Raw genomic sequence first — 24,923 nt, 5'->3', positions numbered from 1 at the left:
ATTTTTTATACCTTTCCATACTTGAATTTAATTTATATTAATATGTGTCACATTGAGTCCGTTTTTATTATTCGTTTTTGGCTCATAAAGAGCGCCCTAACAAAATAAAGGACATTTTCCAGGAAATACACAATTATTATTATTATTATTATTTAGAAAGGGCAGAAAGAGAGACAATATACCAAGGCTAATATTTTCACACACTGGACTCAACATTATTTTAATCTACACTATGTAAATAGGTAACCTGTACTTGTATTTAGGTAGGTAGGTAGAACTTTATTCAAATTATTAGTATTATTATTTATTCAAATACATATTATTTATGTACAATATGTTATTTTCTAATGTTTGATGTTGAACATTGAACCAAAATACTTTCCTAATAAGTGGACAGAGGGAGTCCACTTACAATGGAATTCAAAAAGATTCTTCAGAACATTAAACTTTTAAAAATGAAGAAACACAGGTGAGGAATTGGGGGAAACAGTTGTTAATTGATTGTAAAAAATAGAGAAAAGTTAAGAGAAAAAAACATGAAATATTCAGATACAGATATATATATTTGGATTTTTAAATATATATCAACTAAAATAAGTGTAGGGGTCTAATAAAGTATGTCGACCCATCCTAGACATGAACACAGATACCACCAGACTTTAAAACAGTTTCTACCAAGCTCTCCCTAACAAAAATATAATTTTCCCAATGTCAACAGACTAAATTTCCACTGTGATTTAACGTTATTTTGGTTTTAACTCTTTTTTTTTTTTGCTCATTTGTTCATCTATTTAATAATTACATTATTTGATTGACTATGTTTTTGTTATACATTTATTTGATGTGTATTGTGTATTGTATTATTTGCTGTCAGTGGTGTAACATAATTTAATTGCACAGCACCATCACCATCCAAAAAATGTTATTCTTGGCAGTAAGAACTTGATATTCTATTGCGAAATGCAGGAAAAAATGCATTGATTTAATACTACGCTATCTAAGCATGCCTAAATTAATAGAGATTATATGAGATTGTTTAACTGTGTGTAAAATGTTATAGTTTATCTATGTTTCTATTAGTAAAATTCAAGGGAAAATGAAAGACCAGATTCCTGATGTATACTCCATACCAGTCGGTGGCAGTAAAACATAAGTACGTTATTGTCAACCATCATAAAACAAAAAAGAAGAAGAAGTGACGAAGTTTACTCATTGGACGAGGAGGTGTCGTGCGATGAGTCAGTGTCAGTACACGATCAGTGCAGCCTACAGTATCCCGGATGCGCATGCGCGGGATTTGCTAGAAAGCGTTTTGAAACTCTTTACCGTGGAGATTCAAAGTAATCCAACATTGATTTAAAACACATTTATGTACGTGACGAAGATCCGACCTTTGTTTACTTCATCAGTATTTTATTCACATCGCTATTATTAAACGGATCATAGAAAGATGTTTGGACAGAGAATAATTAAATCTAAACATATACTTCGACTAAGTGTGCGATACAAACAAGTAATTTGTTTGAAAATAATTAAGCCAATAATTATCTTAATTTGTATTCAGTTGTTTCTAAAGTAGCATTTGATGATGTACCAATATAAAGTTTTATCAACGTTAATTCATTTTCATTTGAATTCATTTTTTATACACTTCACTACTATCTAGTGGCTCTTTAGTAAAACTACATCGATTATTCTAAATAAATTAAATTGTTGTAGATTTAATAATACAGAATATTTCAACGATAGTACAATTACTGTATGCAGACATAAAAACATACATATTCAGTGTGTACAAGAACACAATCACATTTGTTTATATTAACACACCATTATAATAAATAAAACAACTTCTGTAAATAAACAACTGTCTTGGTTCTAGTGTTTTAGCTGGGGGAAAAAAACAATTTGCCGATTATATTCCATGTTAAGTTGGTAATAGGTAACTCCACTGCTCACTCAAGTTATCTCAACTTCACAAAAAAGGGACAAAGCAAGAGCAATAAATTCACGAGAGATCAATCTCCTAAACGTCATACTGTAACATGAAATTTGCAATTTACGTATATCTACTAACTGAAATAGTAACTGAGTAGTAATGAATAAGAACAGAAAGTTTTTTACAAATTTAACTATAAGCTTTTATCTGTATAGCTGCATAACTTTTTAAAGAATAGGAATTAAATAATAAGAGTGTTGATAGAGCACAATATGTTATACATCACCAATGTGTTACCTTAGTAACTGCCGAATGCAAATAAAGTTAAATGAGTTAACCATTCCATATAAAACAAATGACTTGTTAATACCGAACCCTTAGTCAAAGTCACCACTTGAAGTATATTCTCATGTATTCATTATGTATGACGATATAATAATAATAATAATTATTATTATTATTATTATAAAACCAATAACACATCGTACTTAAAAATACAAATTAAGTTAACAACGTTTTGATAGTCATCATACTTCATTACAGCACGTTAATATGTTTTAAGTCATTGTTGGATTACTTTTGACTCTCCACGGTTAAGAGTTTCACAACGCGTTCTAGCGCCTAAATCTCGCGCATGCGCAGCAGCGATCCTGCAGGCTGAACGAGTTTTGTCTCTTTGAGAGAACCGTAGTGACGTCATCAAGTTTGCTCCAACCGTCGCTCGTGTCTTCAGCGGGCGAGTTTGAAGTGGCGCAGTTTTCTGTTTAGCGCTACTTTCTCTCTATCGACAATAATTGTAACATTTTAAACATGTTTCTGAAAACAAAAGCCGCCTTCGAAAAAAATAATCTGGAATTTCAAAGGGCTCTGGATCGAATCGCGCAAAGGGTTTGTTGTTTGTAGCATGGAGGGTTGTTTTCTGTCGGAATGTAACTGACTCTGAAGGTTTGTTTTCAACAGTACTCTAAATGTCAACATGACAAAGGTGCGGTGGAAGTGGACCTCGAAAACACGGACATTGGGGGTAAAAGCATTTCCTCCAAAATGTCTCTCTAACATTGTATATAAGTTACTATGTTTTGTACCACTTTGTCGTACAGCACTGGGCCTCTACATGTCGCGCTCGAAACGACGTCTGCTGACACTGGAGGCGAAGGTTTGTGCAACTTTTCTCCGAATGTTAAGGGTTTTTGGGGTCTAGGGTTAAATGAATGCATATTCTGAATTCCTAGAATGACACTTAACCAGGTCTCTTGGAGAACAAATTTGTATTTATAAACAATATATTAATGTGTCTAAACCATTTCCATTAGTAAATAATCTGTCCATTCAACATCATTGTGGTTTGTAATTGTTCTGGATAAATATTACATTTTTTAACATTGTACAATTTGAAAAATCTCTTCTAGTCTAAAAAATCAAGATAAACTGCAGTACATTCTACAGAATAAACTCACCAGTGTCAATTATGTAAAAATACAAATTATGCTTTAACAGTAAAAAAAAAACAAGAGTTTGCCAATTTTTAATGTTTTATCATTCCTCAGAATAATATATCTTCTAATGACTTATGTAATGAATAATTTGGACATGTCAACATGTCTTATATTACTAAAACTGTTTTATAATGATGGTCATTGTTTCAAACAAAATCTAAAACAACAATTAGAATTACGATTTAGCAAGTTTATCTATAGACTTTGGCAGCTATTGAATGATTGAGAAGTTGTATAAACAGCAATATGATTATTTTAATAAAGTTAAAGATCAACTAATGTAAAAACCCAACTCTCATGACTCACTCGCATGTTTCAAATATTGAAGTCTTCCTCTCCAAGATGCAGTAAGTGCCTCATCAGTAAGTGCCTGACAAACTTTGATGCTTGACTAATCACAGCAGACTGGGTGTAGTTAGGAGAAACAAGTTAATGTATAGTAATAATATGTTCAGTCTTTGTTTTGGCTTGATTTTTCCCTTCCAACAGTCACGGTACATAATGTGGTCGCTGAAAAAAACTTTATTGCCCACCCGTTCGTGGCCTGATGAACTGAAGTTGTTAGATTCAGTTTGTGGTTCTATAATAATGTTTTTTTCATTTTGTCAAAAAAGTACTGATCTGTGACATCTCTTTGACTTATTTCAAACAGGAGGATCCAAAGTCGGACACAGAGTTTGATGACACCGATGTTTCCAGCAGTGTAGTCATGCTAGATGATGGTAGGTGAAGTGTTACCGATTTATTTAATTTCTATTAATTTCATCTGTCTTTCAGAAACGTCAACGTCTTGTAGTTCAACAAGTTTGCTGAATGAAGCGGAGATGACGATGAAGCCTGAAGATGAACTCGAAATGACTCTGAACAGTCGTCATAGCTCTTTGGCCGACGTGTACTCCAGTGCTGTCAATCATATTGGTCAGGCCCAACGCTTAAATTGTGTCTACCAGGCGGCCGACTCTGTTGTCCGAAAGTACCGCAAGTGGCGCCTCCAGGGGAATTGCAGCATGAACACCACCTCTAACGCCTCACTTGGGAACAGAAGGAAGGAGCCTGAAGCTGCCAACGCTGGTCATGTGACATCTTTCAGTGCTGAAGATGGACAGGAATTGACATGTGGTCATCCTCACAAGTCAAATTATGTTCAGCGACACTTTCCTACGCAGGCAAGGCCTTCCAACATGGCTTTTATTGGTGAGCCAAGTTTTGTCATGGACCTCTCTGGAATAACCCACATTATCAGTGAAACATCTGCAGCACAGCTCGGTTCAGACACGCCGTCCCTCTCAGAGTCTTCTGGGTACCTTGAAGTTAGTCCCCTGAAGAGAGGCTATCCTGCTACAGCCAACAGCGGTCATGTGACATCTTTAAGTGCTCCCAGGCTATCACATACTGAGGATGCGGGACAGGGAATGGCACGTCCTTCCCCACAAAAGTCCTGTTATGTTCAACGACACACTCCTAAGCTGGCAAAGGTTTCCATCATGGCGCCTCATGATAAGCCGATTTTGGTCATGGATCTCTCTGGTATAACTAATCTTCCCACTCAAACATCTGCAGCCCAGCTGGGTGAAACTTTCACCATAACAGGAATGGAGTCGTCAGTCTTGGAGCCCTCTGTGCACCAGATTGCTAGTCCCTCTCGAATACTTGATCCTGGTACAGAAGCAGACCTGTCGCTTCGATCTAAGAGGCTATTACTTGCCGCACAGCAGCAGACGAACACAAAGCACTCGGTGTATGCTCCTGTGTCAAGTTGGGACGCCGGGGATTTTGACAAAAAATACCAAGTCAGACAGAATCTTTTAAAGGCCAGAGTAAGGCACAGGGACACCGTTAGAATATCACCATATTCCTTTCCAAAGACCTTAAACAAGTCGCCAGGATCCTTCTCAAGGTCCATTTCCACATCAAGTACTCAGTTATCTCACTCACCCCGGTCCTGGGATACCCACTTCCAATCTAATCCACGATCAAAGATCCGGCGTTACCTTCCCTTCGATTCCTCAATGCCTTTGGAAAGCAGCTCCAGTTTCAAGAAGAAGCTGGACGACGACTTCACAAATGTGTACCACAAGTACATCTGTCTGAACAAATCTTCACCGTACTGTGGCATCCGCTGCCAGAAATGCGTGCAGAGAGCGGAAGCCAGAAGACGCCCGTCATCTCGGGCAGTGGAGGCCCTCGTCTCGCCACATCGCGTGTTTGAGAAGAAGCGGTACAGGGACTTAGATTTGGAAAGTCCTCCCCTGTCCAAGCGCTACAAAGGCTCAGTGTACATGCACTCTCCGGGCTCCAAGCGACACGGCAGGGAGCTGATCAGGCGCTGCTTGTACACAGAGTCACCTGCACCTTGATCGCAGCAGGAACCGACGCTGTACATGACAGTACAGCCATCAGACCCAAGGCATTTCTTCATAGACCTCTATTCCCCATGTTACGCTTTCAATGTTTTTATTACCAGTGTTTTCCTTTTTACTGTTAAAGAACCGTTAATCAAAATAAAAGGAAATTATGTTGAGTAAGCATTTTTATTTTATGTTGTACACAAATATCCAACAGAAGAGGAATTTATTATACACTGGAAAAAGAGAAAAAAGACATTTGTTTTCATTGATGCTTTTGGTAATAAAACAAAAGTGTGGCCACTAGAGGTCATTATTCAGTAACTTTCTTGGTTGACACTTGCAGAAAGGAAAGTTCAGTGAGGTGCAGGAGTTCGGTGGGTCAGTTGCTACCACTCCAGCTTCACCGGATATTTCCCGGTCAGGCAAGCAGTGCAGTGACCCGCTCTGCTATCGGAGTTGTTGCTGGAGCTAATCAGCTTGTCTTTTTGGAGGGAAGCTATTCCCTTCTGGACAGCCGATACCAATCCCTCCACGGTCAGATACTGGACACTGTCGGCACCTGAACACAAAAGATGTTGAGAAGCTTTTCGTCAAGTGACCATTGCAATTTTTTTAATGCATTTTCAGTAGATGCTTCTACTCACCAATGTACCCAGCTATGTCCTGAAACTCCGGCTTGTTGGCGATGAGTTCTTCCTTAGTTGGAATGTTGATACCCATGTAACATGGGAACCTGATGGGTGGAGAAGCCACTCGGATGTGGACCTGGTAACAGAAACAGACTTGGAATAAGTCTGTTGTAGACTTACCATAATTTTACATTTAATATTAAGTAAGAGATGGACACATTATGAACAGAAAGACAAAAGTAATGAACGTGGAAAAAGTTTACAACAGCGATTGTCAAATTGGGGGCCTCAAAATATTGTAGTGAAGGGAATAACTGAATATATTATACACCATATTTAACACATTATGAACATAAAACAAGCATTTTCTTGCTTATCCAATAATATTAAAAGTGAATAAAAGTAAGAAACTACTAGTGATGGCGAGATGAAGCCTCATGAAGCACTGAAGCCTCCCAGCCGAGTAGTTCATCTTTGGAGCAAAGCCTCGTGAGGCTTCATTTGCACGACCATGCCATCATGTGGACAATTGGGAGCATTGCATCTTTGTGCGCAAATGATTCTGATATTAAAAAATGTGCTTGACAACCTTGTTTTTTTTTAAATAATTATTCATTTTTATTTAAATGGTCGTCTCCAAGCTCTCATGCAGGGCCCTATAATGCCTCAGCATTGATGAAGTGTTGTTGTTGTATCCAATTTCCTGGGAACACAACAGACACTTCACCTTTTCAAAATGAAAAAAAAAAAGATGGATATAAGTACAAGGCATGTCCAATGGAAACTATATATATATATATATATATATATATATATATATATACACCCATTATTATCTTTTATATATATATATATATATATATATATATACTTTATATGTGTATATATAAAATATAATGATGGGTCTGTGTATATATATATATATATACTGTATATAGTATATATAATAATGGGTGTGTGTATGTGTCTGTGAGAATATATTAATCACAGGCTGTGATTCACAGCCTATATTCCAACATCATTATACCTTACTAGGAGAGATCAGCTCAAAATGCTGCCACACGGGGGAAAAACGCCTTTTTCTCGCCAGTTCCATGATACTAGTAGTAAACCAAAGTTGGCTATAGTCAACAATCCGCAAATCCAAGAGATGTTTCGTTTCCATTGCGTTTCGAGGCCACTTTTATTCTGAGTTTCGCGGGAAGTTCACGAGCGATTACCGAAACGGTCACGTGACCGGCTGGTTCACTCAGCGCTTCACGAGCCGGTCACGTGACTCGTTCAAGCAGCGCTGCTCGAACCAGTCACGTGACGGTTCGGTTCGCGAGGCCTCGAACGTCATTACTACGTCACCACCTACGTAACCAACACACGCCTCGATACACGCTTCATGAAAAAAATCCTGGATTACTCGACACACGCTTCGAAGCCTCGACACAGTCGGTAACATCACTAGAAACTACACTACAACTAAAAGTTAATATTCCTTTATACATTTTGAAGCATTTGCTGCGTTATTAAAAGGAGACGTTAGGCCAATAGTGTTTGGGGGCCTCGGCATGGTGAAGTATGGGAACCCCAATCTTGATTACTTTTATAAAATAGAATATTTATACAAAATGTATGAGTTTATGGTTCCAGTCAACCAGGTAAGGTTTGTGGGCCACAGGTGGTTTGTTCAAAATCAACCTAGATTAATGTTCATGTCAAAATATTGCTTGATTTTATTAGATAAGGGACGGATCATGGATGTCAACAGTAAAACGGATACTTTCGGGCAAATATACCAACCCCTTTGAAAACGAGAAAATAAGAGGGGAAATCATCTTAAATTGGAAAAAGTTATAAAGTTAAATAAAAGTACAAATGAGAAGTTAATAGTTTTTTTGGAGATTATGAGTACTACAATTAAACTCCAGGTCGGTCTTTGCCCAGGTCCATGTAAAGCCATCAGTATTAAAGTTAATCTTACAGTTCTAAACTGTGTAATGTAAACTTCATCAAAGTTGTCTGACGATTATTTCCTCTGAACTTGAAAAGTTTGTCAGGACATCTTTGCGCTTCAACAAACCTCTGTTGCTCCGGCTTCTTTCAGCAGTTTGATGATGGGGGAGATGGTGTTGCCTCGGACGATGGAGTCATCGATTAAAACCACTCGCTTCCCGGCAAAGTTGTCGGTCAGAGCCCCGAACTTCTTGGCCACTCCCAGCTGCCTCAAGCGCGTGTTGGGCTGAATGAACGTTCTCCCGACGTAGCGGTTCTTGCACAGGACTTCGATGTATGGCAGCCCAGACTGCAGGAGCAAATGAGCACAAATGTCTTCTGGTGGCACTTTTTAGAACATTTTAATTAAATGGTCCACAAACCTGCAGGGCATAACCGAGGGCAGCAGGCGTGGCAGACTCCGGCACGGTGCTGACCACATCTGCGTCTGTCGGTGCCTCGATGGCCAACTGTCGTCCACAGCGCTGCCGAACCGTGTAAACCATCTGACCTGATGAGGAGACGTCTTTAATCATCAGATCACCGACTTGCTAACCACATCACATCCACACCTTCAAAGATGGAGTCGGGTCTGGCAAAGTAAACGTATTCAAATATGCAGAAGGCCGAGGGGTCGTCTTCATGACGAGGGACGACGCTCAGAGTCTTGACTCCGTGTCGGGATATCTGGACGATCTCTCCAGGAAGAACCTCGCGGTAATACCTGACAAGATCAACGTTGGAGTCAACAGGAGTTCAGGCGTCATGACATGGTTGTGAAATATTACTTTGCACCGATGGACTGGAAGCTGCAGGACTCCGAGGAGACCACCCAGCCCTCCGTGTCATCTTCTCCTGCACCTGAACATCAAAGAACAAACATTCAATAGGTGACATGCAAGAAGCGATAATATAGATATTTATTTTAATTAAAAGACTTTGAAAATTGTCTTTTAATCTTTTGGGAAGTTTTTTTTACACCCACAGAGAAATGGAAATAACATTATAGACACTTGATGGTCAAATGTAGGTTTTAAATGAAAAATAAAACACCTCCTCGTTATACATGTTAAGCTTTTACTAAAAAAAAATAAAAAAAAACATTTACATTTTAAAATAACCTTCCGATATTTTCACATGTACATAGATGGGCACTGATATAATTTTTTTTTATAAATATAATACTTTCTATAAAGTATTTAAGATTCACTGATGTGTAAAAAAAATAAAGAAAAAAGGATTTGAATACATTTATTTCAATGCCAACTTAAATCAGCAAAACAAAAGATATAACATTTGTTTGTGGCTCCACCCAGTGTTAGACCGCTGTAATTGCAATGCCGTAGAAACTACTTTCTTACGAAATGAGAAAAGGGCTAATGATGGGTCAGTTTCCCAGTTAATCCAATTTAAAAAATCATTGCTTTCGCCTTTATGGAAAATAATGCAAGGTCTGTCTCCAAACCTCTTCAACGAAGCAGTTTGATGTTTGAAAAAACTAAATGTACAAAGTAAATGATATGTAGTGCTGCTTTAAATTGAACAAGGGACATAGAAGACACAGTGATTTGCTTTATATAGTAGTAGTACTGTATACATGTGTTGTACCACTGAGAAGACAAACACTTCCCTTTCAGATCTACAACAACCATGCAAGCGCGAAATGATTGTTATCAATTTAAACTAGAGTACCTGAGTTATAGAGCTTGGAGATGGGGACCACACGTCCGATGCAAAGGGGGCGATTTCCGTAGGGGTCTCGCACAGCATAGATGACGTCTTTGTACATCACCAACAGAGAGTAGGACGTTGGTGTCTCGGTCATCAGATTCTTTATTCTACAAGAGAAGATTGGAAGGTAGTTGTGATGACCTTTAATGGCCCGATTTGCATAAAATCTGCTTTTGTTTCTAACGACCGACACTTAAGAGTGAAACCATCTATTCAACGTGGACGACACTTCGGATTCAACCAAAGACACCATTGGAGTGAAAGCACAAAGACTGCATTAGCATGGATTGCATTCTTTCAATGTTGTCAGGAGCTTCTTTTTTTTAGCTACATAGCTGGGTTAGGCAAACATTTAAACATTCAGTAAATTGGGACACAAATCAACCTTATATACATGTATATTAATTAAACCAAATTCATTGTTTATAACAAAGCCAAGTATTACACTGAATTAATCTAAAGCCAAATAATGAAAACAATTGTATAATGACCGAAAAACAATATATTGAACATTCTTTTTGATTAAGAAAAATGATATGCATTATAATATACATGATTATAAAGAAACACTTGTATTGTCCTGCGTTTAACCTATTTAACGTATTGTATTGTGCTTTCATTAGTGTTTATAACTCCTTCCCCCACTTAATTCTACTATCTTCTGTAGTGTGTGCATATGCATTATATCAAGCATTATTTGATATATTATAATTTTTCTTTTTTATCTTGTGATTTTTATCATTATTACATTATCATTTCATTTATTATCGTTTTATATTTCGTATATAAATATGTATAGAGACAATACTACAAGCCAACCTTGCGACCCAGTCCGGGGAGTCCAGCTCCTCCATAGGAGGAGTGAGGGCCAGCAGTTGTGTGATGAGCTCACTGTCCGAGCTGGTGGAGAGTCCGACACCATGACGCATGACCTGCACATCCACAGTCACGGTCAAATCTTCACGGGATGAACATGCAGCATCAACTCACCTTCTTACGCAGACCGTCAGCGTTCACCAGCTCGCCGTTGTGCGCCACCGCGATCTTGCCGTGGAGTGTGTCCACCACGAACGGCTGGCAGTTCTGCAGCTCGGAGTTGCCCGTGGTGGAGTAGCGTGTGTGACAAATGCCCAGGTTAGCGTTGCGCAGCTTTAGGAGGGCTTCGGGAGGGAAAGCAACGCTCACTAACCCCATCCCCTGAAAATAAAGAAAACATTAATGGAGAACTTTCAATCATCATCAGTTTCAATGTTACCTTGTGGGTCATATATGTAGGTTGACTGGCGCCATTACTGGTCACAATCCCAGCGCTTTCCTGACCCCTAATGATGAACACAAACGTCAATAAATACATTCTATAATCAACATAGAGAGTATTTGTTTTACTAGCAAAATAGCTCAAATACAGATGAAACAATTTTTAATTAAATTTCCCCGGGAGTCCAGGAATAGAATGTTATATTTTGTTGTTCTGTACGTCCGTCTGGAATACGAATCTTGAGTTGAATGAGTATGAATTGAATTGTTTTTCACTTGTTTGTCCCGTCATTGTTGCTGCTCTACTCATAACTAAAGAAAACCCAATGGAAAAGTTGACTTGAACAAGTATTGTGTTGTGATTAAGTCACTAAGCAAAATGTTTTGGAATTTGTTGTTCGAGCCTAAAATTGAATAACGCGACCCAGTAAAGATTCAAGTTTAATTCCCACTCAGGAAAATTCCTCTTTGCCCTGCGTCAACAAAATCTTTATCGTCACACCTTTATTCTTCCAATATTGGCGCAATTGAAATGACAACATGATAAAATGAATTACTTGAATGTTATATTTCTTTACACATGTTGAGCTCCGTTTTTATAAAAAAAAATGTGCTTAACATTTAATTTGTTAACCTTTCTTTGTTGTCTGAGTGGAATGTTTTATTTCTACATGCGTTCTTACATTATTATTAATTTTAATTTCCTTTTTTTTGTCAACATCCCTTATATTTTCTACATTTGTTGGCAGGAGATAAGTCTTATGTTCTTGCTTTGTCATTTGTTTAACATCAATAAAATGTTTTAAAAAAAACAACTGATTATTTTAGATTTTGTTATTTAATACTTCTTTTAATGGTTGATTTTCAAACTAAATGAGCCAATGTCTATCAAGTTCTGTTGGCATATGGCCTATCTGTACATTTGATAAAATGTTTCCCCAGCAGAGAATGTTCAAGGGTTATTTTGACAAGAGGCTTCAAGTCAAAACAAGTCGATTGTATTCAACAGGTCTGAGAAAAAGCCTCCTGGCAACCCAAACTGGTTACATGAAGGCAGCGCGGAGCACGAGAAAATATGCAACGAAAACAAAACAAAAGCGTCTGTTTCCAGTCAACAGAGTCGTCTCCAGCAGTTCCAGTCTGTTGATCAAGCTGCTTCTCGGATTACTGCCGGCCCGCCCTCCATGTGCACGAGCTTAAGCCAGTGGTGAGGCAGCTCTTCACCATGAAGGCGTTGCTCTCAGGCTTAACCGCCTGGTTGCCTAGGGAACCGGGCAGCAGAGAGGCGCGAGGAGGGGGGGGGAGAAAACGTTTTTCAGGTCAGCTCAAACATGCAGAGGAGCGCTCAGACACAAAGAGGGGATATGGAGGTACTGGAGGAACCAGGACTGCTGGAGAGGCACTGGGGGGACAAGGAGGTGCTGGCTCTGATCGCAGTGTGGGATGAGTTGGGATCCCAGCAGACGGGCAAGAGAGCCAGAGCCACATATGAGCTGATCTCGGAGCGTCTGAGGAGGCTCAGTGTCGCGCGGAGCTGGAGGGAATGCCAGGCCCAGTGCAGGAGTCTAGGCCTTGAGAGCAGCAAGAGTGAGGAGGCGGCGAACCACCACACGGAGGAGAACGGAGTGATCGTGGAGGACTGGGAAGAGGAGGAGGAGGAGGAAGAGGAGGAGCAAGCCGGGGAAGCGGAAGCGTTCTCTTCCTCAGCTAGATTCCAAATGCAGAAAGGTAAATGTAGTTTAACCCACCATGTGGTTGGAAAGGTTCACAGTGAAGTAGCAGAGATTGTAACAGCAGCACAGCATACTGAAGCAGATATAAATATATGTTTTCCTAATGGTTATTACATTTGTTTTGACAATATCTCTGATGTTAAAAAGTCTGCAAGTTCATTACATTCATAGGCAGTTACATTTCTCAAAGGGCCACATCATATACCGTGACCTAAAAATGTAGAGTAAAAAGTAAAAAATGAGCTTTGTAAGAATGCTTTGGCAGCATGTTATTTAATATTATATCAAAAATACTTTTTTTTCAATGTATATATATTTTCAAATGTTTTTTGTGGGACAGGGAATTCTCTCCTAATGACAAAAATCGTCAACAAAAAATGTTGATTGCTTCTAAATGATCAGTCTTATACTTCTGACCTCATGGTGGTCACATATTACAGTAAAAAGGCTGCTAAAGACTCCTGGCCCGCATTTTGCCCAGGTCTGATCAGGTCTGAGTTGCATTTTAAACCAAACATCAACATAAACTGAAAAGTTTGGGAGGCGTCACATCTCTGGTTTCTAAGGCTTATTTATAGATTCATTTGGATTCACAATTATTTTTTTCATTCATTCATTTTAAGAAAACAATTAATACAAATAATTCAAACAACGCCACAACTGAGAGGGGTACATGCATGCCCAATATTAGAGTATAGCATTTGAACAGTGGGAGTACAGGCATAAACCTCAGACGTACTGGTTTCATTTGTCAAGTCAGCTGATGTGACCTCACATGACTGATCCAGTGTTTTATGCACACAGGAATCAGAAGCAAGCTCCACCTGGCACCTTCCTGCACGGCGAGCGTGTCCGAAGAAGGAGGGCGCCACTGGACCGACGACGAGGTGCGAGCCCTCCTCTGCACCTGGGCCGACAGCCAAATCAGAGAACGTCTCAAAGGAACTTTGCGCAACAAGTCCATTTTCCAAGAGATGGCCAGACAGATGCAGAAAAACTTTGGGGTGCTGCGGAACTGGAAACAATGCAGGACTAAATACAAGAACCTAAAATACGACTACAAGACGACCAAGAGTGCCTTGGCTTCTGGGGGAGGCAGCGCAGGGAAGTACATGAAGTTCTTTGAGGAGGTGGAGGCCATCTTGTTGGACCACGGACTAGAAAATGGGAGTTCGGAGATGAAAAGGAGGCTGTACAACGGGGAGACAGTCGGTGCCCGATTACAAACGTCAGCTCTCCAGTCCAACGAAGTCATCATAGAAATTGACGATGGTAAGAAATACACTTTGTGATTTTTAAAGAGTCATTTAGTGATTTGATACTTCTCTACAGATGACGACAGCGAAGACTTGGATGTGGACAGCGAGCTGGACGCAAAATGGAGAGGAGCAGGTACTGAACCAGACTCAATCTGAGGGTTTATGAACATATAAAACTAATCACACAGCGACAACTTAAGTCATATAGAGATTATTCATAGTTAACCAAAATGGTCATCTCAAGATGTGGTTCTAGAAAGAATGTGTGTCAAAGGTTGGGGTCACTGTCCTTGTAGAGCTTAATTCCCTACGTTCAAATATTTCAAAAATTCAAAACAGAATATGCCACAACTTGTTCTGGACAGTAAACTATGCACCTGGAGACATTTTACAGGATGTGTTAAATATACTCTCAATAGTTTTCAAACAAATACACTTTCTGATTATCTTGACTGTTGTTTCATGAACGATGTAGAGCAAAGATTCATGATGAAAATAAAAGTTCATAAATGCATATTATGAGTTTCAGACACAAGAAGTAACAAACTGTGTGAACCATAATCCACAAGTGGCCAAAAAAACCTTTAGCAGTCGAGAATGCAGGCTGAATAAAATGTACACATAAAAAAATACACCAAACTGTAAAGTATGATTAAGTATCAATGGAAAAATTTTAATATCCGTTCCGTTTTTTGACACCAAAGGATCCATTAACAAAGGAATAGATACTTTAATTTTGATTTGGTAAATTTCCACTCCTATACATTATAAATAATATATATAACCATCTAGTTTTCCTGCATGCAGCAATCAGGTTAACAGTATCAACGTTTTATCATACGTGGTTACAGAAACCTGGCAGCGTAAAACAAATCATGTTTTAATATCTGTACTACCTAAGCTTTTTTGTGGTTGCCACAAAAGAATGGAAGTTCGATACCCAGCTCTACTTCAGCGTCACTTTTTACTTCTATTGTAATTGTAATGATTTGGAGCCAACTTTCCAGAGTGCCACTTAAAATCACTCACTAATGACAACTTTTAGTGTCAACTAGTGACTCCTTCAAGAAATATCTAGAGACTTTGTTATTCGTGCAGGCTTATCCCTGATTTTCTGCGACTCCTGTGTTTTTCTCTGTGTTATCTTTATCTTTTTAGTATATATTTTTTGAGTATTTTTTTTTTTATTGTTTAAGTGTTTGACCCTGATCTAGAAAAGCGCTATATAAATATAGATTACTTATCTATAGGCATTGTAATTCAACTTGTGTCCACCTCAGGCGTCCACCCGTCTTGTTCCGACCACTATCAAGTGGTGATGGTGTCGGACACCGGCAGGAACTGGAGTGACCAGGAAGTGCGGGCTCTGATCGAGATCTGGACGGAGGAGCAGGTGTGCTCACAGCTGGAGAGCTCCACCAGGAAGAGGGACATTTTCATGCAGATCTCCAGCAGGCTGATGGAGCGGGGCATCGAGCGGGACTGGAAGCAGTGCCACACCAAGTACAAGAACCTCAAGTACCTGTACCGCTCGCTGCAGAGGGGGAAGACCGAGGAGACCGACCCGCGGCGGGTGATGAGGTTCTACGACGAGGTGGACGCCATTATGACTCGCAGCAGAAACAGATCTCCTGCCCACCAACATGTGGCCCCGACGGGGCCCTTGATAATGGAGGAGGAAGTTGATCACATCACTAAGACTAAGCACTGCAATGTGGAGAACAGAACGGCCAGCCCTGATACCGTCTCTTCCGAGAGCCTTGGAATGACAATCAATGAAGAGCAAACATCACAAACAAAGAACCATCATCGTGAGGAACCACGTCACAGATTAAGAGGCAAGTCATGTCTACAGCGGCTGAACAACATTTGAGGATGTGGGTCTATTTCTACCGCATTAACTAGATTTGGTGATAACTAGGGGTGTGTATTGTCAAGAATCTGGCAACATTACAATTGTATCAAGATACAATTGTTGTATTGTCCGAGTACTTGACCTTGGTGCTGCAAGAGTTTACAGACCACATGACTGATGAGGAAGTGCTTTTACTTGTTTACATGGAATTTTCCCTTCTTCAGTTGATACAGTATATACACGTGTACAAGGAGCTGCTGTTGATGGACAGGGTGTGTATGTTTTGGTCATGTGGACTCAGACATTTCATAGAGTTTTGATACTTTTGTTAGTGACGACTCACACACTTGTATGAACGATTCTTAAAACATAAAACAAGTACAGGTGTTTTGTACTTAAACAGGGCTTGTAAATTACTAAATTAATATAGTGAAGAAAAACCTTACAAGGCGTACTACTATTGAGAAATACTACAGAAACGCAAGAGTAAAACTACAGTGACTTGCAGAGTAATACTACAGTGATTTGCAGAGTAATACTACAGTTTTGGCCTTATGCATTTACCAGAATTAATATTAGGCACGCGGTCATTTTTGATAGAATTTCTTTTTTTTTTGCGCTTAATTGTCCATAAAAATACAGTAAACGAAGTTATGCGATTTATCTGTAATGTTGACTATGATTGAGTAACTATTTAAAGTGCGTCTACAAAATATTTAATCTCCCATTTCTGGGAGGGCTTTTCTGTAATGGGATTAGGAGGTGTTTGTATAGAGACAAACGAGTGTTATCTAGCAAACCATGTGTAACCGGTTACACGACTGTTACAAGCCTGAAGTACACTTTTAGAAAAAAGTGATAAGACCTTTAAACAAATGAGTCCCTGAGGTGAGATGTATGGTCCCTTGTTGAAGGACAAAGAGGTCAAATTACCACCATAAAATGGCCTTAAATTGACTTTTTGAAGTCATACAATGGCTCCAAAGGTTGGAGATTTGAAACCAATAACCATGACCCAATATTCAGTGTTTGCAGAATCCACTCAAAGAAAAAGAGAAAGTGCCGAAATGTTGTCGCCCACAAGAGGAGTGAAGAGAAAGGAAGTGGATCAAGGTAAGAGATTCGACTGCCTGGTCACATGCCCAACAACTGACTGCTGCCTTTGTCTTCCCTTGACTCAATTATTAAGTCCCATGACTCGCCGGGAAACCTTGTCATTTAATAATGTTCAAGTCAACAGTCCTCCCACAAGAAAAACACATGATGCCCCAGAAATGTGGCACTTGAGCGTGACACGTGATAATCTAAGAACCTCTTTAACTTTCAGATGTCAGCCTGCAGACACCAGCCAAGAAGCTCAACAGTCTCCCTCATGTGGCTGACCACTGTGATCCGGTGTTGAAGGAAGAGCCGGAGAGCGTCCCGATCATAAAGATCAACTCCATTTGTTCCATCATGTCCCCTTATTCATCAACCGGGAGACAGGTAAAGATTCATCAAGCTGGGTGTTACATTGAAGAAGAAACATTGATCCCTCCGAACAATGCTTTGAACTCTGAACTTTGACTTTCATTAGGTCATCACAGAGGTTAAAGATTTATAAAATGGGGGGATTGAAGAGACACTATCAGTAATGCACAACTGTGGACTCAAAAAAAAGAGGACAGAACTATTGATCACCTGCTGTTGTGTACTAGCTGAGAGTTGCATTTTTTATTTAAAATAGAAAAACACCCCAAAAACCACTGACCTAGATTAATCAATACCTTTTTAGCATTTGAAAAACAATGCATGAGCTCAATAGGACAATAAGTGGAAGCAGTGGAAGAAAATATTATTACACTTAAATCTGGCCATTTTTGCTCACGATCAATAGTCCACAGCACTATATTAGTTTTTAAAATTAACAATTGACATTCAAAAACGAGTTAGTACACACACTTTTATTTCTCCACTCATGAAACACAAATATAGATCCCTCTATTAGAAATACAAAGTCGTGGAGATACTCACATTGAAGCTCTAATTTTGAGGGAAAACAATCTGGTAGCAGGTTTTAATTTTGAGAAAAGAAAAGTAAGAGTATTTCAGAAACTTTCAAGAGAATGCTTAACATGAAGTGCCATGTTTGAATACAAAATGTGTCTTCTAAAAAAGGTATGCAAAGGATGTTAATATATAGTATTTGATTCATATGCATACTTTCATACAAAGGCACCAACTACTTTAGTAAAAGTAAAACAGGCCACCTGTGCCCCCAGGCCAGACATTGATCCAATGAGACTTTAATTTTACAAAAAAAAAACTATAGAATTTTTTTTTTTCAAGTTGGTAAAAAGCAATGCTATATATACACACACTTATAGAGTTGTTTTCAAAGAATTGGAGGAATAATTTCAAGATAAAGGAATATATATGAAAAAAATAAAAACTACAAAAAAAGCTTTAGTTTAAACAGTACATGCGATATTTATATAAACACTTGCTTTTGGATTAACGCACCACATACATTGTTAAAACATTGAACCAAAGAAAAGTCTAAAGACTTTTATTTTGAAATGTCAACAAAACGGGTTTAAGCATCCACAGCGTGTCCGTGTTTAAACAGCTATTAAACGTGTTTGGAAGAAAACATGCGTCAAGAGAACTGATCTGGATTTTGACACGAGTCCAGAACTAGTTTAGCAAACGAACTCACCGGTGCTGCAGCGCCACCAGACCCAGGGTCAGGACCTGAGCCACCTCCAGCTGGGTGGGCCACTCTCCGGCGGCCACGCAGCCGAAAACCCCGCACTCTTCCCCGATCCCGCACTCCTCGAACTCCATGCCTGGTTCGGTCCAAACTGGTCGGCACCAGCGCTGGTTTATCTCGGTCCCGAGTCCGTGGCACCAATCAGCGCGTGCGTGCGTTGCGCGTCCCCGTGCACAACGTGGCTCGTTAGTTAACGCGACACGCGGGACTTTTTCCACGCGATTGAATCACGAGTGAGACCCACGAGGAGTGTCACTGCTCAGAGGTGATGGACCTCGACTCGCATCTCAGTCCAGTACACGTGGTGTATAGAGAGAAAAGATCGATGAATCGATCACTTTTATCTCATCGATCGACAGACTGTTGACTTCCTGCTCGCGCGCGCCTCTCGTCAAGATAACATGGCAGCAGCACGAGTTGGTAATTCACCAAAAAAAAAAGTTCTTGCACATTTTTGTCAGATCCTCGTAAGGCACGTGGTAGTGAATCCGCTTCTGCCATTGGTCCATAGAACAAAATGACTACTCTGATTGGTTGTCAGAGCACGTAAGAGCCCAGCCACTTCCCCTTTTTTACTGCCTGTGCACCTCATGCGTCTGCCTCTTTCTTTCAACTTCTGTGCAAAGTTGAGTCCGACTAACTTCATCCCGAACTTCCTTTCCAGAACCACAGGCCGTCAGAGAACACCATGGCTTCCACTGCAGGTGAGAAAACTGTCAGTTAAACTTTGTTCACTGTGACGGATGAAGTTTTTAACTCTCTTTTGTGTTAGAGCTGAACTTGGGCCAGAAGCTGAATGAGGGGAAAACGAAGCAGATTTTCGAGCTCGCCGGTCAGCCAGGTCTGGTTCTGGTCCAGTCCAAAGACCAGATCACGGCGGGGAATGCTGTCCGGAAGGATCAGATGGAAGGGAAGGCTGCCATCGCCAACAACACGACGAGCTGCGTGTTCACACTTCTGCAGGAGGCTGGTGAGTGACGCCTGGACGATGGCAAAATAATCATTGAGAAAAATGTGTAACACTTTACTATTATTAAGAATAACTAAAGCTGACATTTGACCTGAGTTTATTAGTCCAAAGATTATACAATCTTAAATTATCACCATGGAGATTATAACTTTAAAACCCCTTTCAGTTAGTTTATTCTTTATTATTAGGCGTTTATATTAGAGACCAATGAAATTGAATCTCAACGATCCTTTTTTGTTTTAATCAGAAACGTAAAGTATATAAGTGACATCGAAATATTGAATGGTTGAAGTTAATTTTAAATATTTAAATTTTGAAGACATTTTGCCAAAAGAGTAATGCACAAGCTACCTTGTAGATCCTCGAGCCACCTTAAAACTACCATTAGTTGCAAATGAAGTGATTCATAGGATCTTCCATGATTACTTGACGCACTAGTGTTTGTGTTGTCATGTGATCTCTACACGTACATGCACCAATACATTTTATTCATTGATTAGAATTTCCAACCATATGTGTTTAGAAATTTATCACAAAAAAATAATCACATTTTTAATGTATAAATAGAGTTCAGTTATTAAAAAATACAAAAATGTTGATGCTTGAATTAATAGTTTTTTGAAAATGCTCAAAATGTTCAATGGTTAAAAACAAAATTGAACAATTCAGTATATATATGGTTGAATTCATTTATCAAGAACACAATTTGATGCTTAAACAAACGGTAGTATTCCGAAAAATATTCAAAGTTTTAAAATTAAAACGGTTCAATTCAATATTATGATTTAAAGCACACACAAATGTTTAGTCTTTCCTTGGTCTAGTAGCAATAATTATAAAACTCAAAACCAATAAATGCAGAATAAACCAACCTAATCCCTTGCAGTATTCAAACAACCTTAAGGGATGTGAGGCGAACACAATAAATTAAATAAATTAAAAGTTGACTGCTCAATAAGCTCCTGTGTGCCTCATGAATGGTGTGTCGGTAATTAGGCTCTTGTGATACTGAACTTGGTTGCTAGTAATTTACTAGAACGTGACCGAACTTGCCCCACTTTTTTTAGGACATGCTCAATTTGGTCTTCTTGTTCTAGGCGTGAAGACGGCGTTCGTGAAGAAGCACTCGGACACGGCCTTCATCGCCACCCACTGCGAGATGATTCCCATCGAGTGGGTTTGTCGTCGGGTCGCCACCGGTTCTTTCCTGAAGAGGAACCCTGGTGTCAAAGAGGGCTACCGCTTCTCCCCGCTCAAGATGGAGATGTTCTTTAAGGTGAGGAGTGTGTGTAGTGGTCTCAACTTGAGACTCACTGGTTCTTACTTGCTTCGCAGGATGATGCCAACAACGACCCCCAGTGGTCGGAGGAGCAGCTGCTGGCGGCCAACTTCTGCCTAGCTGGGCTCAACATCGGCCAGTGCGAGGTGGACATCATGAACCGCAGCACCGTGGCCATCTTCGAGATCCTGGAAAAGGCCTGGGCCACTCAAAACTGCACCCTTGTGGACATGAAGGTGCGCCCCCTGCTGGTTCAGACTCCATGGCAACTTTGCTTGTGAATAATTCAACAAAATCAACGTTTCTTCTCTCAGATCGAGTTTGGCGTCAACGTGAAAACCCAAGAGATTGTTCTGGCCGACGTGATCGACAACGACTCGTGGAGGCTGTGGCCTGCCGGGGATCGAAGCCAACAAAAAGATAAGCAGGTCAGTGTTGAATTAACCTTTTTTTTTCTTTGAGGTATTTATTGCACAAAACCAACACATTTACTCCACTGCCAGGTGTACAGAGACCTTAAAGAGGTTACGCCTGAGGCAATGCAGATGGTGAAGAGGAACTTTGAATGGGTTGCCGAAAGGGTCAAGGTAAGTTACCGATCAGTGGTGGAGGAGGGGGCTTAATCTTTTTTTGGCTTTTGATCGTGTTGTACAATCGTAACATCAAACAAAAGCTGTTATTTTTTTTGTCCATATTCTCAAACCTTAGCTGACACGGATAACAAATCATAACATCTAAGAAAAATCAATAACTGTTTTTAATATTAGTGTACGTGACGCTTAAACTTTTCAGAATTGATCAGTAATGGGATTAGAAGGGGTTTGAATGGACACGGAACCCTCTGGTGGTTATATATCGCAAGTGCGATTGGAGAGCTCATAATTCTGTCATGTTACATGGCGGTTTGAAGCTTTGGTGTAGAAAAATGAATGGTAAACTTGTCACCCCCAGTGGCCTTTATAGGACGAGTGTTTATTAATTTTCGTGTTCTCCAGCTGCTGCTTGAATCGGAGGCAACGGGTCGCGTCGTGGTTCTGATGGGATCCACATCGGACATGGCTCACTGTGAGAAAATCAAGAAGGCCTGCATCTCCTATGGCGTCGCCTGTGTCATGAGGGTGACCTCGGCTCACAAGGGTCCAGATGAGACGCTGAGAATTAAAGCTGAATATGAAGGTATGGATTTCACTCATTTTGTTAAATCGTGGTGATGAGGCTTCATAGAAAGGTTGAGGTGTCATGATACAGTGTCTTCATTTTGAAAGACTACTAGATGTCACTCTCTGCTTATAATATCTTCCTCTCTCTTTGCGCTTGATGGAGTCCACTGACTCTTTTAAGAAACATCTTAAGACGTTTCTATTTGTTCAGGCTTTTCCTTGAATTTCTCGAACTCCTGTGTTGTTCTCGGTGTTGTCTTGATCTTTGAAGTATGTACTGTTTTGAGTATTGTTTTGATTGTTAAAGCGCTTTGTGACCCTGGTCTCGAAAAGCGCTATATAAATAAATATTACTTACTTACTTACTTATAATCTTTGACTCTGATCTTCTAATTGAATTAAACTATTTTTAAATGGAGAGTGACATCTAGTGGTTGTTTAAAAACACCCTGTATCATGATGCCTCATTAGCAGGAGTCAACATCTGTTTCATGACACCTCATTAATATTTCCTGTTCATTAAGTTTTATTTTCAATCCTAGGCGATGGCGTTCCCACAGTGTTCATAGCTGTGGCCGGCAGGAGTAACGGCTTGGGACCAGTCATGTCCGGGAACACGGCGTATCCCGTCATCAACTGTCCTCCACTCACTCCTGACTGGGGATCACAAGATGTTTGGTCCTCACTTCGTATGCCAAGCGGTGAATATTGTCTCCTGGTCCTACTAATAACTTTATTAATCCAGTGACCATTTGATTAATGTCTTGTTTTCCTGCACAGGCCTGGGCTGCTCTACAATCCTGTCCCCCGAGGCGGCGGCTCAGTTTGCCGCCCAGGTCTTCGGTCTGAACAATCACCTGGTGTGGTGCAAGCTGAGGGCCAAAATGCTCAACACTTGGGTTTCTCTGAAGGTGGCGGACAAGAAGCTGCAGGCCTGCACACTCTGAAGTGAACATCACATCGACCACCATTGACGGAAGTCATGAAATGACCTTTTCGCACACGTCAACCATTCCAATAAAAAAAACCTTGTCTTCTAAAACTTGTTTTACTTGTTTTTTATATTTTTGTGTGCTACTGTAACCCTAGCACAGGATTATGATTACAATCTTTGAATCAGACTTTAATATTAAAAATATTTTTGATGGACTCTTCCAGTGATGAAGCGTTATGAAACGGCCAATAAGGTATCATGGTGCAGTTTATTTTTGAAAGACCACTAGATGTTACTCTCAGTTCTATAATGTTTGACTCAATGAAACTTGGCATCATTTTCATACTCTGTATAAAGCACTGTCAGTCATGTAGGTAACATGCAAATCCTGGCAAAGTTCTGGCTGTTGTCAATATTTTTTCATCACTGAAGCCCTTGCAGCATCCAATGTTAGCAATTTCCTACACAGTTAATATTTTAATATTTTTATTTAAAACACAAAATGGGTTTTTAAAAAAAGGACAGATCAACCATAATGTGAAGCAAAGAGGCTTAAAATGTTTTGCTGTTGATAACAAACATGTATTTTGTTATATTGATTTATAACATTAATTGAAGGGGTCCATCTTGTCTGTCACAGTGTGGCACAGAAAAATGAATCTGCTCTATAGCTATAAATAATAACATAATTTACATTCTGTCCATCTCAGTTATGATTCCACACAAGTCTCTTTTACTATTTTGTTTTGTATAGTTCTAAATGAAACAAGGAATTATATTAATTTGTGATGTCGTTCACAATGTTTGTTGAATTGTAGTTTTATCAATTGAATTAAATCCATTTTTTAATTCTTGAACTTTGTTTCAAATTGCATATGTTTGCAAGTGATTTAGCCACTATGAGGCGCCAGACAATCATCCTGTCAATCTCCAAACCTTTCAATCCATTTGAGTGGTGCTGAGCCAGAGCAGTGAGTCATGCCACCGTTTTATTTCCCATTTCTTTTATGGCACAGATCCTTCTTTGAAAACACACTCCACGTAACATCCTGTGATGTGCCAAAATCTTTGTTCACATGTGGGTGGGAGTGGGAGGTTGGAACAGCTGAGGGCTTCGTGTGCTGCTCATGAGCACACAGATGATATTTCCCCTGAATACTCTACAACATCATGCTTCAAACCGTTTGGTCTGCGTGTGGACAGGTCGTCCTACATTTCAGTTAAGACACCAGACATCACAGATGAATGTCAATATTTACATAATGAGTGCAAGTCAGATCCCCTTAACGACTGTAGCATGGCAACAATAATTTCAGCATATGTGTGTTTATCCTGTCCAAGGTTCTCTCTTTAATTCCACGTAAACCGGCAATTCCACGCTCCACTGCTCCATCACCAGGGAAACGGCCGCCACACACATAACCCTCCCACATTATGGATGCAATCAATGGACCGCATTACAAGCTATTTTAGTCTCGAAATTACCTGGAAAACAACATTTATCGATGGGAAAATGAATATAATAAACACAATTGCTGCAGTTTCATTCTCAGAAAGCCACCCCTGGTGTCTAAGACAGTGGGGGGCATTTATATACT

At 39.7% G+C, this 24,923-nt stretch overlaps 3 protein-coding genes across 3 annotated transcripts; 2 read left to right on the top strand and 1 right to left on the bottom strand.

Moving 5' to 3' along the window:
- Positions 1–2,710: 2,710 nt before the first annotated feature.
- On the top strand, positions 2,711–5,916 carry hjurp (Holliday junction recognition protein). The gene is made up of 5 exons (XM_087785235.1): positions 2,711–2,827; positions 2,900–2,963; positions 3,040–3,095; positions 4,088–4,157; positions 4,213–5,916. Exons 1-5 carry the CDS (start codon positions 2,750–2,752, stop codon positions 5,790–5,792), a joined length of 1,848 nt encoding a protein of 615 aa, XP_087641361.1. The 5' UTR covers positions 2,711–2,749; the 3' UTR covers positions 5,793–5,916.
- Positions 5,917–5,947: 31 nt separating this feature from the next.
- ppat (phosphoribosyl pyrophosphate amidotransferase) lies at positions 5,948–19,519 on the bottom strand. The gene is made up of 11 exons (XM_087785234.1): positions 18,929–19,519; positions 11,382–11,448; positions 11,117–11,323; positions 10,946–11,058; positions 10,088–10,233; positions 9,184–9,256; positions 8,968–9,119; positions 8,779–8,906; positions 8,484–8,705; positions 6,428–6,548; positions 5,948–6,342 (listed from the first exon to the last, which is right to left on the bottom strand). Exons 1-11 carry the CDS (start codon positions 19,054–19,056, stop codon positions 6,170–6,172), a joined length of 1,530 nt encoding a protein of 509 aa, XP_087641360.1. The 5' UTR covers positions 19,057–19,519; the 3' UTR covers positions 5,948–6,169.
- On the top strand, positions 12,598–23,433 carry paics (phosphoribosylaminoimidazole carboxylase, phosphoribosylaminoimidazole succinocarboxamide synthetase). The gene is made up of 15 exons (XM_087785233.1): positions 12,598–13,111; positions 13,921–14,388; positions 14,449–14,508; positions 15,656–16,213; positions 17,257–17,343; positions 17,558–17,715; positions 19,647–19,686; positions 19,755–19,952; positions 21,050–21,228; positions 21,288–21,467; positions 21,546–21,659; positions 21,735–21,818; positions 22,227–22,407; positions 22,934–23,092; positions 23,172–23,433. The coding sequence occupies exons 1-15, from the start codon at positions 12,715–12,717 to the stop codon at positions 23,336–23,338; spliced, it is 3,030 nt and encodes a 1,009-aa protein (XP_087641359.1). The 5' UTR covers positions 12,598–12,714; the 3' UTR covers positions 23,339–23,433.
- The last annotated feature ends 1,490 nt before the right edge of the window (positions 23,434–24,923 follow it).

Source organism: Callionymus lyra, chromosome 2, assembly GCF_982586985.1.
Source record: "Callionymus lyra chromosome 2, fCalLyr1.hap1.1, whole genome shotgun sequence".
NCBI lineage: Eukaryota > Metazoa > Chordata > Actinopteri > Syngnathiformes > Callionymidae > Callionymus > Callionymus lyra.
This window is presented reverse-complemented; position numbering and strand designations above follow the sequence as displayed.